This window comes from Mus musculus, chromosome 11, assembly GCF_000001635.26.
Source record: "Mus musculus strain C57BL/6J chromosome 11, GRCm38.p6 C57BL/6J".
NCBI lineage: Eukaryota > Metazoa > Chordata > Mammalia > Rodentia > Muridae > Mus > Mus musculus.
The window spans coordinates 79436308-79459761 of record NC_000077.6 but is presented as its reverse complement, the minus strand read 5'-3'; the positions used below and the strand labels follow the sequence as shown (position 1 = coordinate 79459761).

Sequence of the window (23454 nt, the reverse complement as noted above, 5' to 3'; positions counted from 1 at the left end):
GATTTATAGGCAATCCCTCGGAATAAATAAATTATTCCTAAAACTGCATACTCAATTCAAAATCAGAAGTTACAGAAGAACACAGGCCTTGTTCTTTCAACACAGAAAGAATCTTTGTGGACATCTAAATTTAGCAGCACTATCTGCTGTGACTGGGTTAAAAAGTCTGTTAGCTACTGCATGGTGTGGTCTCTATCTTACAAGCAGTACTCTACATAAAATACATATGACAATTAGCCTAACCTGAGAAAACAGGAGATAAACCAGTGATCTCTTAATAGGAGAAGCCAAAATTACAGTTCAAATCATTTATACTGCAAAAAAGCAATGAACTTGCCTCCAGTGGGAAAGTTCCTGTAAGTAATTTAGGCAAAAGATAAGCAAAAATGCATACTATACCTCATTTCAGTACACATAGTGAATTATTAGTTGCTTTCAACACAAGGAAGGCTAATTTATTTTCCTTAAAGTTCTTTAAATATCTCTGAAGAAAATGTGACGCCAATCTAATGATAGCTCGTTCAGATTGATTTTTAGGTTTATTTTATCCTCTGTGTGTAGGTGTTTTGCCTGATTGTATGTATATGCACCACATGCATGCCCCGTGCCTGAAGATGTCAGAAGACAGCCCGAGCTCCCCTGAGACTGGAGTTAAAGATGGTTGTGAACCACCATGTGGGTACCGGACACCAAACCTGGGTCCTCTGTGAGAGCAGCCGTGCTCTTACCTACTTAGCTACCTCTCTATCCTAATTATAGTACGTGTCCAAATGATGGTCAGCAGCTGACTCTGCACACGACACTCCTCTCAGTTGGCTTTGGACTTAGAGTGGCAATCTCCAACTTTCATCATACCTGGTACAAACAATGGCAGACACTTCGAAGCTGTGAGGGGAATTCTGAGGAAGAGCTGATGATGGCATGGAAGAACTTCTCTGTCATCTGAAGGAGGTTCCTCTGGTTCTCCTCAAGGCTCTCAGAGGGTTCTAACCTGTAACAAAGGAAAGGGAAAACCAAACATACATGACTATTGAAACAAAAATCACCCCTCACAAGACCTGATCCTCACTGAAATAAACAACAAATTTGCTACAAAAAAGAAAAGAAAAGAAAAGAAAAGAAAAGGAGCAGTTATAACAGCAAGTGCATGGCTCCCACTAATCTCAATATTCATAAGGAGACAGTGACAGCCATAAGTTTGAGGCCAGCCTCAACTATACAGTAATGGCCAAGTCTCTAGAACAAACTAACAAACCCAAAATTGAAATTCCAAAACTCAGAAGGTGCCCACAGGAGGACTAAAAGAATGACCTTGAGGTCATTCTTAGTTTGGTAGCAAGTTTGAGGCCAGCATGGAGTACAGGACCCATTCAAAACTACAAAAATACAACAGCAACCATGACAAAAACAATCTGGAGGAAACCAGAATTTAACATAAAAACAGCCATAGATATTACTTACATATTTGAGAATTTTTTGTGGATTTTTTTAGATTACTCATTTGTATGGAGAGAGAGACAAAGAGAGACAGAAAGACAGACAGACAGACAGACAGAAAGGCAGGCAGGCAGGCAGGCAGGCAGAGGCAGGCTCAAGGACAACTTGTAGGCGTCAGGCCTCTCTCCACCACAGTGTGGCCTTCAGACTGAGCTCATGCCGGTAATGTCAACATTAGTGAGTGCCAGCACCATGTTCAAAAAGCTTTAGCTCTTAGAATCTTTTTGACTTCTGGATGCTCAACCTTAGCTAATCTAGTAGGTAGGGATCAGTCCACAGTTTTTGAGGTTATTAGAGAGAACTACAAGTGGTCAAAACGCAGAGACTAAGTCAGTGAGCATGGGCTGTCTGGTTATGCCTTAGGTATAACACAACGTTATGCCTAAGGCTCAGGAAACATCAAGGAAAAGGGGGACTGACTGTAAAAAACATGAGGACCTGGTCAACTACTGCTTAACAGTGTCTTTTCAACAAACCAGGAATGCTCTCATGAACTCTCAGGCTGCCTGCTTGAGACCTGCAAAGACAATACCGTGCCCACGCCTCTGTGAATGGGAGGAGATTTTAACAAGGTTCCACTTCTAGAAGAACTACAGGCAACCGATAGGTACTGAGGGGGGGAGACCCAGATTTTTTTTTTCCTGGTATTGCTATTTTATTTCAAAACGAGACCTCAATCCTAACTTTTCAGCCCTAAACATATGCAAATAAGGGCAATGTAATTGGATGAAGTAGGTCATGTGCATATAAAAATTTACACACGTGTGTGCACGTACATGTACACACACACAGAGTAAAACAATTCTAAATGGCTTCCTACATTTGCCAGTAGGCAGTTGGAGGAAGCCAGGAAAAGCTGGAGTGGAACTGATGCAAACACAGCTCGCTCACTCACTCACGGAAGCCTCACCTGGATTAAAAGACTAAAGCAACAGAACTGCTCCATCTAGAACTCAGGACTTGAGGACTGGCTCTCACTGCCCCACAAGGCCCCATCAAGCGTCGGAAGGGAGGAGGCAATAACCAGCAGGCTACCCTGCAGGCTGCTCACATGGGATCTGGGACTTGTGCTTGCCCAGGGAACCCGCGTTAATGCCCTCCTCTCCCTTGAACATCCTAACGTGTGAGTTTAGAATATTCTCCTCCCCTTCTGACAATCTGTTTAATGCTCTAAGTTTCTAGCTCCGTTGTTGTATGCTGGGCCAAAGTCTCAGAACTTCAAAGTCCTTAAATCCTTCAGAAGGACAGCTTTTGTCCATATCTTTCTCCATATGTGAGACAGAAAGGCTGTGGGTGTGGTGGAAGGTCAAAGGTAGCTAAAAGCCCATTCTCTAGGTCAGATAAGGCTAGGAAAGAGTGTTTTTCTCTTGAAACATATGTTGGTTAGGAATAACAGAATCCAATGAGCATATTTGAAATGATTCTGTTTCACCTGTCCAAAGCACAAAGGTTGTTTCTCTCACCTTCCTCCTGGAAACTCAGCAAGCCTTTGAAGTAAAGGTGGGGTAGCCCCTTCAGATTGGGCCCCATTAAGTCTAATGTTTAAGCAAGTCCACTAATTATGGTCTAAGCACCCCTACTAGTTACTGGCTCCAGCAGCTCTTTCCTGTGGTAAGCTCTGCCACTCTGTATTCAGCTGTTTCTACACAAGTTTTGGAATGGTGGTTTGCCTTGGGACCTCAGCTCTCTGACAAGTTATTGACAGCTAGAGATGTAGCTCAGTGGCAGAAAACTTCTACAGCATATGTGAGCCCATAGTTTGATTCCCAGAATGGCAAAAGCCAAACACAATCTAAACTACCTGTGCTAGGTGTTTTTCTTTCTTTCAGCCAATCTGTCTCTCACTTCTTCCTCTTGTTCCTCTGGCCCTGTATCTTCCCCCACATCCCCTCTCCTCTCCTCTCCCCTCCCCTCCTTTCCTTTTCTTTTCTATTTCCAGCTTTCCCTAGGGAGCTAACCCAAAGCCTTCTGCATTTGTGTCAAGCATCCATCACTGAACTATGTCCTCAGCCCCTCAGAATTCTTAGCCACTTTTTCTTCCTGTGAACATAGAGAGTAGACTTTCAAAATCTTGACTTGTCAGAGTGGGTCACAGGCTCAAGTGTAAACAATCCTATGTACCTGGGGATCTAAGGTCTCTTTCTCCAAGCTAAAGGGTTTCATTTATATGTGTGAATCTGTGTGAATGCATGCCACACATTCAGGTGCCCTCTAAGGCCAGGAGATACCTTGGAACTGCACTGATAGGTAGCTATGAGCCACCTGATATGGATGTTGGGAACCGAAGAGAGAGAAGTCCCCTAGAAGAACATCAAGTGCTGTTAATCAGTGAGTCATTTCTCCAACCCCTCGAAAGTCATTTTTTATCTAAAATGAAAGTTACAGCTGATTTATGGATGTCTCCCTTCCTTATATCTTCTTAGATTGTGTGTGCGTGCGTGCGTGCGTGCGTGCGTGCGTGCGTGCGTGTGTGTGTGTGTGTGTGTGTGTGTGTGTGTTGCTAAGGATGGAAGGAACTCTGTGTGTGTGTGTGTGTGTGTGTGTGTGTGTGTGTGTGTGTGTTTTGCTGAGGATGGAAGGAACTGTGTGTGTGTGTGTGTGTGTGTGTGTGTGTGTGTGTGTGTGTGTGTATGTGTGTGTGTGTTTTGCTGAGGATGGAAGGAACCAAGGGCTCATTCTACTAGGCAAGTTATCTACCACTCAGCCATTAGCCATATGCTTAGTCTGCCTTCTTGATTTTTTATCATGGTCAGAAATGAAGGACTGAGTAGGCAAGATGGCTCAATGTATAAAGAGACTTGCCAAGAAAACCTGTTGATCTGAGTTTGATTCTTGGAAGTATACTCTGACCTTTACATGTATACCGCAAACATATATCAAGCACATACACAAAATAATATTTCTTAAAAACAGACATAAGAAACATAATTAATTAGGTATCTCTAATCCCATAGGACCTTGTGCAAGAACATTTAAAACTATGTACTTTTCCTTGGAGCTTAGAGTGACTATGAAATGAACACGGTGAGTGAGGTAAAGGTGGTTCAGATGAAGCAACAATCTGTGCTGCATTTTGCTGACAAGAGCAGACTGCTGCTGATGTCTCACAAAATAAGCATCAGAAAGATTTCTGCTAAGGTTGGGAATAGGCTTAGTGGCTAGGCACTTCCTAGCATGTAGAAGGGCTCAAATACAATTATCAACATCACCAAAACAAAACAAAGAAACAAAAAGCCCCATTTACATTTAGAAAAATCATTTCCACTGCAAACAGCTTGAGTGTGGAAAAGACAATGTTAGAATACTAATAAGGACGTTGGTCTGGGTGTGGTAGCATATGACTGTAGCACTTAAGGGGAAGAGGCAGGTGGATCTCTGCGAGTTCCAGGCCAGCCTCGTCTACATAGCGTGCTCCAGGACAGCCACAATTATGCTGTGAGATCCTGTTTCAAAACCCCAATAATAAGGAAGTTATGGCAAAGTCAAAGGCTATGCTACTGCACTGCACAAACAGTAACAGCGCTAAACTACTTAATACTGTGCAGCAGTATAAAAGAGTAACAGCAATCTTCATCCACTTCCACAGAAAGATCTAAGGCCTATGACCAAACCAAAAGAATTGGGTTGTAAACCACAGATTTATTTTTATTACCTTTTAAAATTAAGCAATTACAATAAAGTATACATCTTCTAAAATTACATATATGTTTATACAAAAGAATGGGAAAAGGACAGACCGGAGTAAACCACAACGGTATCCATAGGTGGTAATCAATGATGCCTTTAATGATATCTATTAATGTTTTTATTCTTTAAGGAAGATGTTTGCATATAACCTTTAGTGTAAAAACTGCAAACCTTTTAAAAGTGAAGAGAAGGGCTATAGCCCCAGGAGAGTGAGCCACGTCAGGAAGAGCACAGGTTTAAGGACAGGCTGGGCTACACAGTGACATATCGTCTTCATGAAAACCACCAGAAAACCAAGGACAGGAACATGAGATAAAGGTGACCTCATGCAGTACTGGGGAGGAGTGAGGGAGCAACTGTGACAAGATGACAAACCTGGTAGGATCCACTTCAAAGCTAACATGTTGCCAATCCGAAGATGTGATGATGACTCGTAATAAAGGGTCCAAGAGCTTTTGTAGGTAAGTAGCACCATACACCTAAAGAAACACACAGTCAGGCCAATAGCCACAGCCACACATCCTACATTTAAAACATAATCCCTCCACACAGTCTCTAAGTTTCTTCTCAACAAACCTAGTGCACGTGTGCACACAAAGTCAATGACACCAACCTTGAAGCAGAATGTCATTATCTTACTGGCCAAGCTGTTGCCTCGAAAGAGAGTCTGCATGGAGTCTGCCAATTCTACCTCCTTAGAAAACATGTTCCAGAGCAGCTGGTAGAGTAAATGCCGGGAATCAAACAGAGTGACCAGAACCCGAGCCAGCTCATCCTGGTAACAAAGCACAATTGTGTTTCTGTGAACAATTTTACTTCTCTTAGGTAGATTTAAAATTTTGTAAAAGGATAGAAAAAAGGCAGATCTAAAACTCATAATAATCAAGGTAAACAATAACTTATTATTCCTAACATTTACCTTTGTCTATTAAAGATGACTTTTAATACCTGTTTCTAATAGCTGCTAATGCTAAAAATTAACTAGTGAAAGATGAGAGATTTAAGGCTTTACCAGAAGGCAAGGCAGAAAGACATCAGGATCTGGCTAAATTACATCATAAAATAAGTGTTCGTTTTGAACAAACTGTATTCTTAGAAATGATTAAATACAATATGACCAAGGCCAAAATAAACAACAAAAATGCAAATACTAAGGGATTATTTAAAAATCAGAATGGAGGGGGTCGGCTAGATAGTTAAAACCCAAAATCCAGTCAGATTTACATACAACTAGAGTTAGGATTGAGGCTAACAGTTCTATTATTTGTACAACATCCTTTCCAAATTCCTTAAAGTTTTTGTGGTTTTTTGTTTTGTTTTACAATTATTAAAACTGTAATTCACTGTTAAACCCAACATTGAGAGAAGACAAAGAAAATACCAGTAGCTATAAAAAAAGAGCCCTCAACCTTCAAACAGTACTAAAGTCCATCATGGTCCAGAGCCCTGCCCTCAGCCTGGCCTGGTCCCAAGATTCTAAGAACAAGACACTGGAGTAAGGGAAAAAATTGAATAATCCAAACTATAAATACCCCAGAAGCCCCCTGTAGTTACACAATACATCTTTGACATCTCCCCTCCATTATGAGTTAAGAAAAAAGGATAAGAATTTAGGGACAAACTGAAGTTGCCGGGCTTGGGCTCCAGCTCAGGAGCGGGGGTGGGAGGGGGTGGGGGGGAGCTTTTCTAGCACAGAAAGTCAGCTGTTTCAATTCCAGCACAATAGTAAAGAGAGACAGCAGTAGCTGTTGCTTTTAGGCCCCATAGTAAATGCCTTTCTACTCTCATCCTTTCTCCTAAACCCCCAAAATTCTAAACAGCTGGCTTTTAAAACATGTATTTACATAATCAAATTAAATTTTTAACTAATTTCATTAGAGAAAGTGATAGTACACACTTGTAATCACAGAACTGAGGAAGTAAAGGCAGAAGAGTGGAAATTTGAGGCCAGGTTGAGTTACGTAAGAGTTACAAGGAGAAAAACCCACCACATTGTTAGTAGATATCCGTGATTCCTCAACAGCTCTGCTAATAAGGTTGGTCTTGAGTTTTTTGTTTGTTTTGTTTTGTTTTTCTTTTAAAAAGTTCCAAGCTACTCTTCCTGTAAGCGGCCAGAAGAGACCTGTGAAGATGGTTTGCTACTCTCTTGACCCAAAAAAACCCCACAAAATCACGCAAATCAAGAGGTCCAAACCTTCATGTTCACTTTAAGAACACTCGGGAAACTGCCCAGGCCATCAAGGGTATGCATATCCACAAAGCCACCAAGTATCTGAAGGATGCCACTTTAAAGAAGCAATGTGTGCCATTCTGGCGGAATAATGGTGGTGTTGGTAGGTGCAGCCCAGGCCAAACAGTGGGCCAAACAGGCTGGATGGTGGCCAAAAAAGAATGCTGGGTTTAGACGTGGATGCTCTAGTCATTGAACACAGCCAGGTGAACAAGGAACCTAAGGGGTGCCGAAAAAACCTACAGAGCTCTTGGCCGAATTCACCCATACATGAGCTCCCCCTGCCACACTGAGATGATCCTCACTGAGAAGCAACAGATTGTTCCAAAGCCCAAAGAAGAGGCAGCACAGAAGAAAAAGAAATCCTGGAAGAAACTGAAGAAACAAAACTCAAGGCCCGGGAATAAATTCAGCATCAAATAAATGCAGATAAAGTTAAAAAAAAAAAAAGTTACAGGCCATAATGAGATCTTGTCTTTTTTTAAAGAAAAAAGAAAGAAAGAAAGAGAGAGGGAGGGGGGGAAGGGGGAAGGGGGAAGGGGGAAGGGGGAGAGGAGGGAAGGGGGAAGGGGGAAGGGGGAGAGGAGGGAAGGGGGAAGGGGGAAGGGGGAAGGGGGAGAGGAGGGAAGGGGGAAGGGGGAAGGGGGAAGGGGGAAGGGGAGGGGAGGGGAGGGGAGGGGAGGGGAGGGGAGGGGAGGGAAGGGAAGGGAAGGGAAGGGAAGGGAAGGGAAGGGAAGGGAAGGGAAGGGAAGGGAAGGGGAGGGAAAGTGGGGAGCCACGGGTATATCAGCAGTTCTCAACTCATGGGTTGAGACCCCTTTGAGAATTGGATGACCCTTTCATAGGGGTTACATATCAGATATCATGCATATTAGATATTTACATTACTACTCATAACAATAGCAAAATTACAGTTATGGAGTAGCAATGAAAGTGATTTTATGGTTGGTGGTCACCACAACACGAGGAACTATATTATAGAGTCACAGCATTAAGAAGGTTGAGAAACACTGGTGCATGTGATCAAGAGAGATTGTTTATATGTTCAAAATTGCCAAAGAAAAAACATAATTTGGGGGACTAGCAGCATTGGCTGCTCTTTGAGAGGACCCAAGTTCAATTCCCAGTACCCACATGCAGTTAGAACTGTTTTAATTCCAGTTTCAGGGCATCTAACAGCCACTTCTGGCCCCTTTGGGCATTTTATACACATGGTGCACAAACATACATGTAGGCAAAATACCTATTTATATGAAATAAAATCTCAAAAAAAATTTTAAGTAATTGAGGCGAGGTATGATGTTGGATGCCTTTAACCCCTGTAACAGGAGGCAGAGAAACTTTGTGCATTTGAGGCTATATCCTAGTTCTGCACAATGAATTCCAGGCCAGCTAGGCTACACCAGAGATCCTATCTCCAAAAAAGTAAATACGTAAGAGGTATTTTTAAGTCAAGCCAGGAATGGTAGCGCATGCTTTTAACCCTAGTACTCAGGAGTCAGAGGCAGGCAGAGATCTCTTTGAGTTCAAGGCCAGCCTGGTCTACACATCAAGTCCAAGACAGCCAGCACTATTACACAAAGAAACCCTGTCTCAAAAAAAAAAAAAAAGAAAAGAAAAAAGAAAAAAAAAGAAGAAGAAAAAGAAAAAGAAAAAGAAGAAGAAGAAAAAGAGGTATTTTAAGTCATGTGCTATAAAGCTTAGAAATATTAGTCAGAGCTTCACAGACTTACATCAACAGTTGTTTTCTTGTGTTAGGAGGGATCAAGAATAGGGTCTCATGCGTGCTAGACCAGAACTCTACCACTAGGTTGCATCATCAGACCTTCACTCTTCATTAAGAAAACTACTAAATGACTTTTAATTACAGTTAAATGCTAAAAAGTTCATAATATTTACTGATAATACATTTGAAGATGTGTGAAAAATTTTAGGTTTGAAGAAAATAATTTAGGAGTACTCTAATAAATGGGCATAAAAGTACAATTGTAAGTGAGTCAGCTGTGGAGATGCTGCCTGTGCCCCCAGCATTTGGAAAACAGAGGCAGAAGGATCTCTAGTCGGAAGCCATCCTGTCTACACAGTGAGCTTCAGGTCAGCCAGAGCCCACAAGGTGAGACCATCTCTTGTCATAAAGCAAGTAAGCAAACCAACAAAATTGCTAAGACGATAGAGCTCATGTTAAATAATTTTACTAATACCGAATTGAATCAAATCAAAGCAACCACAGAAGTATTTTAGAAAGCAGGAGCAAGGGTACTCTAGGGCAGAAACAGTTATCACATTTGAGATGAGTACACAGAAGAGCCTCAGCATCAGCTGAAGACAGTTAAGGCAGGGCCCAGGTAAAGTGCAGGGTTATAGGGCAAAAAATATGAGCTTTATTTTTAGATACAAAAACCATGATCTCACAGGCTCTCTGTTTTTAACTGTGTATTTTCAACGCACGTGCACATGAGTAGCACCTCTCCTTTGGTGCTGTTGGGAGTGCTGGGACCTCGGCTCCACTTCTTTTACAGAGCAGCAGACACTCTTAAGCACCAAACCGCCCTTCCAGCCTCTGCTACAGGTGGGTTCCTTCATTTCTGTTGTTAATTTTATGTAAATGGTTGCTTTGCCTAGGGAGGCAGAGAGAGCACCCAGTCCCCTAAAACAGGAGTTACAAGTGGTTGTGAAGTGACCATGTGAGCTGGGAATCCAACCCCAGTCTTCTGAAAGACTCCTGAACCAGTTTCCAGTTCCTCACCCTCTCATTACAGTTTTTAGGCAAAAAAAAAAAATTATTTTAGTAATTAGAAGTTTACTCTTACTAAAGTCTTTTTTCTTTTCCTTCCTTGCTTTCTTCCTTCCTTCCTCTTTTGATAAAATAAACCATACGACTTTAAGAAAGTGTGTGTGTGTGGGGGGGGGGGGGAAGACAGGGATTCACTAGGTAAGCTATAGCTGGCCTAGAACTTATCAGGTAGACCTGCCTGCCTCTGCCTCCCCATGCTGGGACTAAAGGCATGAGCAAAAATATAGGGATCAACATGGCTTTTTTAAATGAAAATGAACAAAAGCTTCCTCAAAGTTTTCAAATGTATTACCAAGAATGTTGTAGTTTGATGGGCAGAGGGTGCAACTCAGTGATAAAGCACTTGCCTAACAAGTAAGGCCCTGACAGCAATCCCCAGAATACAAAATAAATGTAGACGGACAAATAGTCATGTATTTCTATGGTATTTTATCAGTCCATTTTGTTTGGAGACACAGACTTATACAGCCCAAGCTGGCCTTGAACTTGCTCTGTAGCCGTCGATGACTTATGAGTCTTCTATCTCTTGCCTCCACTTGCTACGTGCTAGAATTATGAGTGTGTCCACCACATCCAGCATGCCTTCAAATGCAAATTTCAAATGTAATGTAATACTTCAAGTAAAAATTAAGGTGTGTAAGGCAGAGATAGTTATTGAGCACAAATCGCAGATTATAGATTTAGTACTATTAACAACTAATAGTTAGGTTAACTATTACTTTATATATACGTAAAGATAAGAGACAACGCTGTTTTACATTTCTTCCCATTGGTGATTCCATGAACGTTTGTCACTGGGTTGGAAAGAAAGAACTAGTCAGGGGTAGGAGTACCAACCACTTCTCAATAGTTAGAAGCAAAACACATTAAGAAAAAAGGTTTAATGACTCAAGTTGGTTAATTATTTTTTTAGACAGTCTTACAGTGCTCTAACTGGCTTGAAACTCACTATTAACAAAGAGGACCTTGAACTTCTGAACCTCCTGCTTTCACCCTCCAAGCTGCTGAGATTACAGGCAAGCACAATCATGATGGATTTTCTGTGGTGCTAGGGAAAGCATTCTACCAATGAGCTACAGTCTCAGCTCTCCATTATGTAATTTTTTCCAGTTCTTAAATTTTGTCAATTCACTTAATAAACACTTCTGAGGATACTTATTTTGAAGCACTAGCTGTATGTCAAGCATTCTATTACCCTACTTTCTCAATAAACTTACCCACTGAGAACAAGGGACCACATTGGCAAGAGCCATAGCTATAGGGAGTTCTCCCTGGTCTCCCATCATTGTGACCAGTTCCACAAGTCTCTCAAATCGATCTGCCAACACCGTTTCCGCAAGTGTATCGAATTCTGTTCCTTGTTGAAGGATTTTTGTCAGAACTTCCATAAACGTAGCTCTTGTCTGAAGATCCTTGTGATAACCTAAGCCTGATGAGGATAGACAGATGCAAATTTACCACCACAGCCTGGCTGAAGCAATTTTCATTTTGCATGTTATGTCAACTCTAGATTTTTATGTTTTATGTCTATGAGTGTTTTGCATGCCTAATGTCTGGGTATCAATCACATGTATGCCTGGTTACCACAGAGGCCTGGAAATTAAACCTAGGTCCCATGGAAGACCAGCCGGTGCTGTAAACCACTGAGCCACCCTTCCCACCCAGCTCTCTAGGTTTTATATTTCTGCTTTGGTTCTGTTTGCTTGCTTGCTTGTTTGTCTGTTTACAGACAGGGTCACTGGTAGCCTTGGCTGTCCTGGAACTCACTGTGTAGACCAGGCTGACCTTGAACTCATAGAGATCTTCTTGTTCCTTCCTCCTGGTTAATGGGATTCAAGTTGTGCACCATGCTAGGCCAGTTTTTTATGTAGCTTTCATTTGATCTCACCTATGGAGTGCATGAGTCCACTGTCCACATTAGCATTGAGTAAGTTTGACATTGCAAGCACTGTACAGTGCCTCAGGGATGCCAGCCTCCGAGACATGCCACGTTTCCTGCCACCCGTTTGTGCATTTTCATCTTCAACTTCACTACAGTCATTCAAAAGGTTCATAAATAATGTGAAGTACCTGGAAAATACAGAGACTGACCTTACACCATGAAGGCCACACCAACCAGCAAGCTAACCATCCATTCTGAATGATTATGTGGGCCACTGTAAGCATCTGCTTTTATAATACTGGGGTCAGAAGTCAACGTGGCTCATTATTGAGTTGCTGGTAGCATTATTTTATCCTGACAAAGTACAGTGTTCATTCCTGACATAAGCACAGAAAATGCACCTTGTCTGCTGGCAAAAGTCAGTTTTAATATTTAGCTACAAAACTCATGGTCCAAACCAGTTAGACATTGTCATTTTAAATGACTTAACAGGCAATCTAGATTCATTACAAGGAAAATTTCAACTATCCCACTGTTTTCTTTAAAAAACACAACACAAATTATTTTTCTATCTTGGTTCTGTCTTTTCACAAGTAGACATGTTATTTTCATGAGAGCAGTCAATGGCCAAAATTAGAAGCAATTAGGTCTACTTTTAAATATAATATTTAGCTACTTTGGTTACACTGCTGTGGGAGGGAGAAAGCTGTATTTGTGTTTTGTGCTGTTTTTTGGCGGCTGACATTTACTTAAGGAATAACTGTGATTTGGCCTCCATCAGCTCCACCCCATCTCCTTCTTCGGGCTGCAGTGGAAGACCAGCGAGGAGAGAAACTACTGCTTCCATGCTTGCTTGGTCCAGATCTCTAAAAAAAAGTCATTTAGAAACTATGAGCCTTTTAGACAGGAAACTAAGGCGCTCTCTACTTCACTTAGTAAACTATAAATACAACCTAAATAACATCAGTAAATATACTAAGCTCAGAACACACACACAAAGACCTAAAACTGGTGGGGAAACTTACGAATAAGTAATCTTAAGCATAATATCTTCATTAAATCAAAATTATGGGGTTAAGAATGTAATCCAGTTTAGCATCTACAAGTCTTGGGTTCAAGCTCCAATATCACAATATAAAAATGAAAAAGCAATGGTGGTGCACGCCTTTAATCCCAGCACCCCAGAGGTAGAGAGGCAGGTAGGTCATTGAGTTCTAGGCCAGCCTGGACTACAGAATGAGTTCCAAGACAGCTAGGGCTACACAGAGAAACTGTCTTGAAAAACCATCAATAAATAAACGAATAAATAAGTGGCCAAATGGATAAATTGATGATGATGATGATGATAGAAGAAACTCAATTAATCAACCAATCAGTAAATAGTACATATTACCAAGTCATACCTGAACAAAAAATGGATGAAATTATCATCCAATCACAGTTACCATTTCTGATATATATCAAGCATCTGTCATTACAGCATGTACGCAATTATGCCTTACAAAGACTCATAATTATGTTCCTCAATCAATGTTTTTATCTAAAGTAATACAGCCTAATGCTTTATGTATCTTCTCTCAATAACTGTTAACCATACTTCCTAAGCTAATACCACTTTCCTAAGACTACCTCACATGCTTCAACTAAAAGTCCTTCCAGTAAAATAATAAAAGGAACTTTAAATATCTCAAATGCAAAAGCTTACCACCTACAAAACAACTTAACACACCTAGCAGCTATCTCTGTACTGGTTTTCATGAGTAAAGTAAAACATGATAGAACTTTAAAAACCGCCTCTTTCCCTCTCTCCTTCTCCGTTTTCCTTCCCCTCCCCACCTCTCTCTCTGTCCATTTTGTTCTGTTTTATTTTACCTCGTAAGACATTTTATGTCATCATCTGCTGCTTGGTTTGATGTTCCCATAACCCAGTCTGTTAGATATTCTACCATCTTATTCCTGCAGAATGAAAAAAGGAAAAGAACAAGTAAGTTTTTAACACATAGTTTACTGATTATTTAGACAAAAGTTTTATCATATAGTTGTATATCCCAGATTGGCCCTGAACTTTTGCCTTGGCTTTCTGACTGAAGGAACTGTAGGCATATGCTGAGAACCAAAACAGCGCTCTACTAGTGAAAACAGCTGAGGGGCTAGGGTGACTTTATACAACAGATACCGCTATCAGGGGTGATGGAATAAAAGTCAGAAGGACACAGATACAATTCAGATGCTGGTTCTTTGCACTGTCCCTTTGCAATGTGGAAACAGAAACTTTTAGTGACCATAAATTAATTAGTTCCAGGAAAGGAGAGAATTTTTAAAAAAAGAAAGACTGAAAACAAAACAGAAAAACAAATGCTTGTGGGCACAGAGCTTTGAGAAAGTTGGTTAAGAATAATCAGAAAAAACAAATATGCACAAATATGTACCTCCCTCCCCTCCCCACACAAAAAGCTCTGCTACTTTTCTACACTTTGTTTAACATAATACTTACAAGACCCTGCTTTGCTCTTCTGAGAACTCACCTAAATTTCATCTCTTGACAAAACGAGAGGTCATCTCTTCTTGCCATCATGACTTCAACTAACTGACACAATTTTGTTTTTATTTGTATTGCATGGACCATATTCCCAAGAACACGAACGTATCTAATTAAACATGGAATTAAAAAAAATGATCAGATATGGACAAAAGATAAGGTATTCTAAATTTAATCTTTAAGTAAACTTAAGTAAATGTAATTTTAGACGTGAATAATATTTAAATTTTACTTAGGTAGGAACATATACAACTTCTGATTATCTTATTGCCATAGTCACACTGGGTCTGTAGTAAAACAATGGCAAACTACTTCATCATCCCCATTATCAGGGCATACGAGGTCTTACCTCTTAAAACAAGACTCTGCTGTGATTCAGGACAGAATGCTTACCTGACCAGATTTAGCATCATTGTCTCAATGCTCGCTTGTCCCAGATGCTCAGAGCTGCCTTCAGTATGATTATCCAGTAGGTTTTTCATTATGGCTATGGTTTGCTCTACAAACTGAGTATTGCTGTCACTTAGTAATACCTATACACACACACACACAAAACCAAAAAACAGCCCATTAGCGATCTAACATCAATGAACAGAAACCATTATCAGGGCAATGAAACTGATGTAACCATCACACGCAGGCACACTACAGGCAAGTAAACAAACACACAGATACACAGAGGTACGAGGCACACAGCCAAGACTCCTAACTCCAGGCATACCCACAGGCCTGAGTTCTTTAGAAGCAAGTTGATCCCTAGGTTACATGATTTTTTTTCTGTAATTATGAAAGGTTTTAAAGTTGTAAGTGAATTATCATGTTGGTCTATAATTTAAATAATTTGAAAGAAACAGTCTTGATTTATTTCAAACTATTATTATATTCATAAAGAAAGGTAAAAAACAAAGTGGAGAAGACGTCACCTGTCCTTGAGAGTCAAAAAACTTGCTGATGGTATTCTTCAGTTTGTTAAACAGCATTGGATACAGAGCAGGACTCAACTCCAGACCCACCAGGTCCTTAACATTGGTCCGTATCTGAAGCCCCACTTTCTCGTGGTTACACACCATTAAGGACAGAAGCCGGTCCATAAATCTGCTGACAGGTGAATCAATATTCCCTTCAGAAGACATTACAGAAATCATAGACCCTTTGCGTTCACTGACAGCGCCCATAGGTGGGCTGTATGTCGCTAGGCCAGAGCTGCTTCTCTGTTGCAGGCACACCCCACCAAGGGCACAAAGGAAGCCAGTCATGTTGATCCACTCCTGCAGGGAGTCTGTGTCAGACAAGTCTATGGAGCCTCCTCCACTGACATGGGACATCCGTCTCTTAACAATGGTCTTATGAAGACTTTCTGCAGCCTAAACACAACATTTTTGTGAAAAGCATGAATTCAACATAGACTGAATAAAAATCTTACAAATTACTCTTATCCATTTCTACCAGTAGGAAAGGTACATTTTATAATAATAATAAAAAAAACTTGAAACTACCACATACATTATTATTTTTTAATTTTAGTTTTATGTGTATAAATGTTTTGCCTGTATGTATATATGTGTACCATGTGCATGCCTAAAAGCTAAATAAAGGAGGATGTTAGATTTCCTGGAACTAGTGTTACAACCCATTCTAAGCTATCATGTGAGTGCTAGAACTCACACCCAGATCCTCTGAAGAGCAACCAGTGCTCTTAAACACTGAGCCATCTCTCTAATCCCTACCATACACACATTAGAGAGCCACTTAATACATTTTTGTCATAGCTAGAATAAAATCACCCTGAAGTGTCAAATTCCTTTTTAAAAATCTCTGATGTGTAGTGATGAACCTTAAACAATTTAAGGAGAAAAAAAGCTAGTCACAAAGGCCCATATCACCTATGATTCCATTGGACAAAATACTCAGAGAAGGTAATTTTGTAGAAATAGAACATAGATTAGCAGCTACTCAAGGCTGGAGCGGTAGAGACAGAGAGGTAGGAAATACAGCAAGTTAGAGCTAGAAATAGCTAATGGGGAGCAGGTTTGGTGGGAGGGGGCATTCTGTGAGAGCATGAAAATGTACTAAAATTGATTGTGTATAAACTGACAGTTATAGAATTCTGTGACTATACTAAAAACAATCATTAGGTTGACCACCTTATGAAAGATAACTCTACAGTATATGAATTCTATGCTGATTTAAACAGTCAACACCCACACTCCCACCCTCAAAAGAAAAACTTTCATGACTAAGGCTGTATTATTTCCTCAAAACAACTTTTACTTGCTCTAAGTGACCATAACAAGAAAAACAGCAATTGGAGGATAAACAGTTTGTCTCAAAGACCTGATAATGAAAGCAGTATAGTAATACAAATTAGTTATACACAAACCAGTTAATTCTTAATTTCTAGGGTAATAGAGAATTGGTGGTAGTTGCTGAATAAAATGATTCACTTGATGATAATAGTTAAATAAAATGTCCAAAGTTTAAAATTGCACTCAACCTTAAAGTGCGCTCGATTATGTGCTCAGCAGCCCCTTTAATTAGAGTATCTAAGAATACAGCATAATGAGCCAGACAGGGAGGCACACCTCTGTAACCCCAGCTTTGGAAAGTTAAGGCAGGAGGATCACTGCAAGGGCAAGGACAGCCTGTTCTATACTTTAAGTTCTAGGCAGCAAAGGTAAATAACCAGATCCTGTCTCAAAGCAAACACACGTTACGAGAATTCTTAGAAATATTCTCTTTCTCTATCTACAGCTATTAGATCTTTTCTAAACGTTCTTTGAATACTTCAACAAAGGACAAAGAACATCAATGAGTAACTGGTCTCTCAACTAAGTGGTTTCTAGCAGAGATATTTAATATTCCTGTAGTCATGTAACCTTTTACATCTCTACTATCCAACTGAGTAAATAAATACTGAACCTTGGCTACTATAAAATTGAAAAAGTAAGTCTAACTTGTTTAATTAAATGAGTTAAAAGTGACATTCTAACAGATACATGTGGCTAATATCTACAAGAGTAGGCAAACAGACAGACAGACCACAGGTATTCTTAAAACAACTCCATATAATATCCTACTCTTCGTAGCTCATCAAGGATTACTTAAGTGAAGCAACAGATCTATTAATACACAAAAATTCACTGAAAAAAACAACTCACCTGGCCATCTTCCATTTTGGCTTTTGGGTAGTTAAGGATTAGTTTTGTAGCCTGTTCCCACTTTGCATGTGTATCTTCCCAGGCCTAAAATGAAGTCAATTATCACTAGGGAGCAACTTTAGGGGTGAATTCAAAGTCAACATGTAATGCAGGTTCTGAGAATACCCTACTTGTAATATGCACATAACTCAGCTTTGCTTCTCAAGTTGTTCTGATCACATAGCTAACAGTAACATAGGGAGGGGGAGGTGCTGCAGCTGCTGAGGCCATACCTCAATGTTTCCTGCAGTAGGGTGCTCAATGCGCCTTAGCAGGGCCATCACTCTTTTCTGAAGCGCTGCTCTTCCTAAGCAAAGACAGCAAGCAAACCCAGTTAGTGTTTAGAGCCATCTTCACATCTGGGAGCCTGCCCCACACACAGAGTAGAGTGAAGGAATGAAACAAATGATTCTGATGATCGAGGTGAGCACGTGCTCTCACCAACCTCTGCAAGAGTATTCATTGATCCCCAACTCCAAAAGGTCTACAACATAAAACAGCCATCTTCCCACCTATGTTTATGGAAATATATGCCTAGGTGTTTAAAATCTTCCCATTTATAATTCAAGCAGAGTAATTTCTATAATCTATAACTAACATCAACTTACAGTGCCAGTTACCAATAAGTTTGAATATTAAAAATTCAGTAAATTTCAAATGTCACTGAATTACATCTACCTTGTTCAGAAAAGGATTTCAAGTAAACCGTATGAATTTGTCCTGAAAACTTTCAAACTGTTCTTTAAATAGACTCCACTGTAAAAATAATTAGATGTCAGTCAAAGTAACATGGTTAAAAAGAGTAAGAGAAAAAAAAAAAAAAAAGAGCCACATTTACCTGTTGACATCATATTGCTGACTGAGGCAAATTCCATGAATGTGTTATAGTTGGGCAAGAAGTTGTGTACTGACACTTCATCTACCCCACATCGAATATCTGCTTCTTCACAGAGGTGGCGGAAACAGGACATAGCAACCAGAACAGCTTCAGTGTCAGGATTCCACAGAAACATGTATAAGGCCACTTCTAGCTTGGTCTGGGCTTGTCGGCATATAGGTGGGGTTCCACTGCACCCTGCTGTGCTATCCTGGGAGGAAGGAGGGATGTATCTGCAACTTAGGTGACTTTATTTACAAACTCAACAATGTACCATTTACCATAGCACACAAAATAAATAAGAATTTACCTTTCTAATAATAAGATCTTTTTCTGATGTGCCTTACTCTAAATCAGATGTGAACCAATATATGGTTCATATAATGGTACTGCATTTCAATTGGAATAGATATTATCCTAGATTCCAGAAATGCAGATAGTCTGTAACAAATATACAATTAAGACACAGAGAAGCTGGACGTGGTGGCACACGCTTTTAATCCCAGCACTCAGGAGGCAGAGGCAGAGGCAGGCGGATTTCTGAGTTCAAGGCCAGCCTGGTCTACAGAGTGAGTTCCAGGACAGCCAGGGCTACACAGAGAAACCCTGTCTCAAACAAACAAACAAACAAACAAACAAAAAGACACAGAGAGTCCAATGCAGTAAAACTGATCCACTTGTGGGTCAACCATAATGACAAAGGAAGAGGTCTATAGGGAAGAAACAAACACCCGGAAGCACTGACTGAAACAATGACCCACAAACTAACACTGAGGCAGAAACACTTGGAAAGCCAATGCCAAGGACACAGGCGAAGCACACATTGCAGCTCCTACAGGGCTCATTGAGGTTTCTGCCTCAACAGGCTACATACAGTGAAACTTAAGCATAACAAGGCTCTCTGTCTGAAAGACAAAACCTTCCATATGATTTTATAATTCTGCTCATATTTTGATTTATGTTAAGGACATTTACATACAGAAATAAATGTCCTGCTGTACATAGCAATACAGATCTATAATCTTGGCACTCGTGTGGAATTGGCAAGAGGATCAAAGCCAGCCTGGCATATTTGGGACCTAGTCTAAAAATGTAAATCTTGCCAAGCACGACTGACCTTAATTACAGTACCTGCAAGGGTGAAGCAGGAGGATTACAGCAAATTCAAGGTAGCCTGTGCTGCAAAGCACGACTATGTCAATACAGATATACATGTATGTATACAGAAATAAATAAAAATAAAAGCCGAGAGAGAGAAAGAAATAACATCTTAGCAACACTTATCCAAAAATTAAGCAAACTACTGTGTTTTATTTTTAATTAATTTGAGCCTCCTTTAATTCAACTCCTACATCTGAATGGCTTGTTCACATCAGAATGATTAGAGTGGTCAGCCACACGGTCAAATAATCATGTACTGTTTACATTCTACCTACTCGAATCCTCAAAACTCTGGAGCAACAATCTTATACTGGTTTTATTATTTGTTATTAACTACTATTATTAATTGCTTTCTGATTATTCATTTTGTGGAAGACAGTCTTACTATGTAAACCTACCTTCAAACTTGTCCCCTCTGGGACAGAGGGATAAACCAACGGTTAAGAGCACTAAGAGCAAGGCCTGCCCGTCCAGAGAACTGGGTTTGCTTCCCAGCACTCACAAGGCAGCTCACAACCATCTGGGACTCCAGTTCATGGGACCAGAAGCCCTCTTCTGGCCTCTGTGGGGCATCAGGTATACATGAGTGCATAGATATACAGGTAGTCAAAACACCCATACACATTTAAAAAAAAAAAAAAAAAAGGAAAACTTAAAAGGCTGGGCATGGTGGTACAGGCAGATATCTCAATTTGAGGTCAACCTTTGTACACAGTAAGTTACAGGATAGCCAGAGCTATTCAGTGATATCCTGTCTTTAAAAAAACAAAACAAAAATTCTAACTTGTGATCCTCTTGCCTCAGCCTCTGCAACACTGAGATTACAGGTGTATTCCACCATGCCCTGCTATCATCTCCTGCAATCTGAGAAACTAAGGCACAGAGTTATGAAGAATTTGCTCAGGGTTCCACAGTGAGCAGCACTACAACTAAATTCTGAGCAGTCTGTAACTAATGTGCTAAATTATTTAATCGAAATTTACCAACATCCACTCAGAAAGGAAGAGCAGAGATGATGATACAGGAGAGTCACAGAGGGAGTTACCTACCATGGAGGAATTCCCTCTTCCTTTCCGCAGAGATGCTCCAGGAGTACAGGCACGCAGGAACTCATCATGATCAACTGACATCTGAGTGGTATTTCCAGTAGCAGACATTTCACATCCTACTCCATAAAGGTAGAGAGAATGACAGGAGCTTCTATCTGCCTGCTGGAAAGAAGACGTATCCTCCTGAAGCAATGACACTGACAGAGTGCTTAGTGGGAACTGACTTTCTATTTTAAGGCAGCCCTGGAAAACCTTCTCTCCAAAAGCTTTCCCGTTAGAAGCACTCACTACCCCATTGTGGTAAATAAGGTTTGTGCACTATCTTTCTTTCAAACACCTCTCAGTTGTCCAACCTCCAAACCAAGTACAATATAGATGATGATGTAAAATCTATCACAAGAAAACTGTAAGACTTTACGAATCTACAGATTACAGTTTTGCCTTGTCGGGGTACTCAGCACTGCTGAGTGCTCTCTCCAGCCCTCACAAAGCACCTCGGATTCACTACTAGATTACTAACACTGACCATGCTAGACAATATGCCAAAGGCACAAAATTCTTAAGTCTAAAATCTTCAGGACAAACTTTGTTCTGTGACATAAACACAAGATAAGCCAGATACAAATAACCTTACCTCTCCATCAGCAGTCCTCTAAACAAAATTGTATCAAGATGCTTGGTAAGGTTTCTTATAGCTATAATTCTAGGCCTGGATTAAAATTAATTAAATCAAGTATTCTTTAAATTATGTCAATTATGTCATAATAGAAAAACCTTGAAATTGATTATAAAAATTACATGTTAAAAGAAACGTTAGGTTCGTTCCTGTTCCCCAGAACTTCAATGTTTCAACTGTTCAGGACCAAAAAATTTTATTCTAATTTAAAAAAAAAAAAGATTCCTGGTCTTTTTTTAAAAGATGAAATCATCCCTAACTCTACAGAACTTGAGTGCTCTACTATTAAGCTACATCCTCAGGCCTTGTTTGAAACAACATCTCAATGTGTACTCCAGGCTAGCCTGGAATCCACTCTGCTCAGGCTGGCCTCAACAGTACTGGAATTATAGGCATGTGCCACCATACCCAGCTAACAGACAAAATCTTTAAGGGAGACATACAAGTTTAACCTAAATTTAAAACTTCTGCCCTTTAGCTTTTTGAAAGATTATTTCCCGGACTAGATTAGCTCCGAGAGCCAAGTCATGAGGACTTAAAAATAAAGAGAAAACACTATTTGAGACATCTTTGATTGCAGCAGCCTCTACTCTTCATAGGCCTGACCCAGAATCCTACTTAAGTCAACTAGAATTCATTAACCTTCCATTTACCAACTTAAAACCTAGAATATTTAAATGTTGGACTACCAGATAATACCTTCTGTACTTACATTTCTCTTAAGTATGTCATTGAGTGAGGAGTTGAAGTAGGATATAATCTAGCTAATAAAAACTTTTTAACTTGTTCTGTGCTGGTTAGCTTTTTGTCACCTGCTACAAGCTAGAGTAATCTTAGAAAGGGAACCTTAGATAAAAGGATGCCTCCTTAAGGCTGGCCTGTTGACAAGTCTGTGGGACATTTTCTCCATTAATGATCGATGTGGGCGAGCTCAGTCCACTGTCGGCAGTTGTCACCCAGTGGTCCTAGGTTGTATAATGAGCAAGCCAGAGAGCAAACCAGTAAGCAGTGTTCCTCCATGGCCTCTGCTTTAGTTCCTTGTCTTGGCTTCCCCCAATGATGGATTGCCATCAAGACATGTAAGACAAATACACCCAACCCAAGTTGCTGGTCCTGGTGTTTATCATAGCAGTAAAATGAAAACACATCTCCTTACTATTCAGATATTTCTAATTTAAGAATGTCACTGTGCAGCCGGGCAGATGTGGTGCATGCGTTTAATCCCAGCACTTGGGAGGCAGAGGCAGGCGGATTTCTGAGTTCGAGGCCAGCCTGGTCTACAGAGTGAGTTCCAGGACAGCCAGGGCTACACAGAGAAACCCTGTCTCGAAAACCAAAAGAAAAAGTCACTGTGCTTACCTTATTTTTAAGAAGAAATTTATTTCTGCAGATCAGAATTTCCCGTAACCACTTGAGAATTTCTGTGCTACTAAGCATTTGATGGCTAGTTAATTTCTTGCAGATGTAAAAAAGCATTTGTGAGCTGCAGTAACATAAAGTTCACTGTTACAAAATCATCACGAACCTAATACATATACGTAATCATACATAACGTGACATATTTCATAGTAGGTGTACGTTTAGAGGCTTAGTTTTACTTGTTTACAGGTTTTATCCAAATGTTAATAACAACACATTTTAAAAAATTCTATTCTTGCGGTGGGGATAAAAAAAAATTATAAATTCACATGCACAGCAAAGACTGCAGAGCAAGAGTAGTCTGGAGCCAGGGCCTAAAAACTGTTGCTTGTAGGACAAAGCCATGCCTCCTCTAACATCTATAAAGGAGGTTTCAATGGAACACAGCCACAGTCCCTCATTCCCAGTCTGTAACTGCTTTCTTGCTCCAAACGTGAAAGTACAGA

General features: G+C 40.2%; 1 protein-coding gene across 9 annotated transcripts in view; it reads right to left on the bottom strand.

Moving 5' to 3' along the window:
* Nf1 (neurofibromin 1) overlaps window positions 1-23454 on the bottom strand; it is a 242020-nt gene that overhangs the window by 121848 nt on the left and 96718 nt on the right. For 7 of the 9 annotated variants that reach the window (XM_006532442.4, XM_006532436.4, XM_006532438.4 and 4 more), the window contains 15 exons: window positions 22949-23072; window positions 20914-21075; window positions 18665-18914; window positions 18060-18133; window positions 17788-17871; window positions 15553-15993; window positions 15023-15162; window positions 14616-14738; window positions 13963-14046; window positions 12840-12956; window positions 12097-12278; window positions 11426-11637; window positions 5798-5959; window positions 5560-5663; window positions 856-991 (listed from right to left, as the gene is read on the bottom strand). In XM_006532442.4, the coding sequence (XP_006532505.1) occupies window positions 856-991; window positions 5560-5663; window positions 5798-5959; window positions 11426-11637; window positions 12097-12278; window positions 12840-12956; window positions 13963-14046; window positions 14616-14738; window positions 15023-15162; window positions 15553-15993; window positions 17788-17871; window positions 18060-18133; window positions 18665-18914; window positions 20914-21075; window positions 22949-23072 (2395 nt within the window). The remainder of the gene's footprint in view (window positions 1-855; window positions 992-5559; window positions 5664-5797; window positions 5960-11425; window positions 11638-12096; window positions 12279-12839; window positions 12957-13962; window positions 14047-14615; window positions 14739-15022; window positions 15163-15552; window positions 15994-17787; window positions 17872-18059; window positions 18134-18664; window positions 18915-20913; window positions 21076-22948; window positions 23073-23454) is intronic. The other 2 variants (XM_006532437.4, XM_030245644.1) reach the window with 1 other exon arrangement.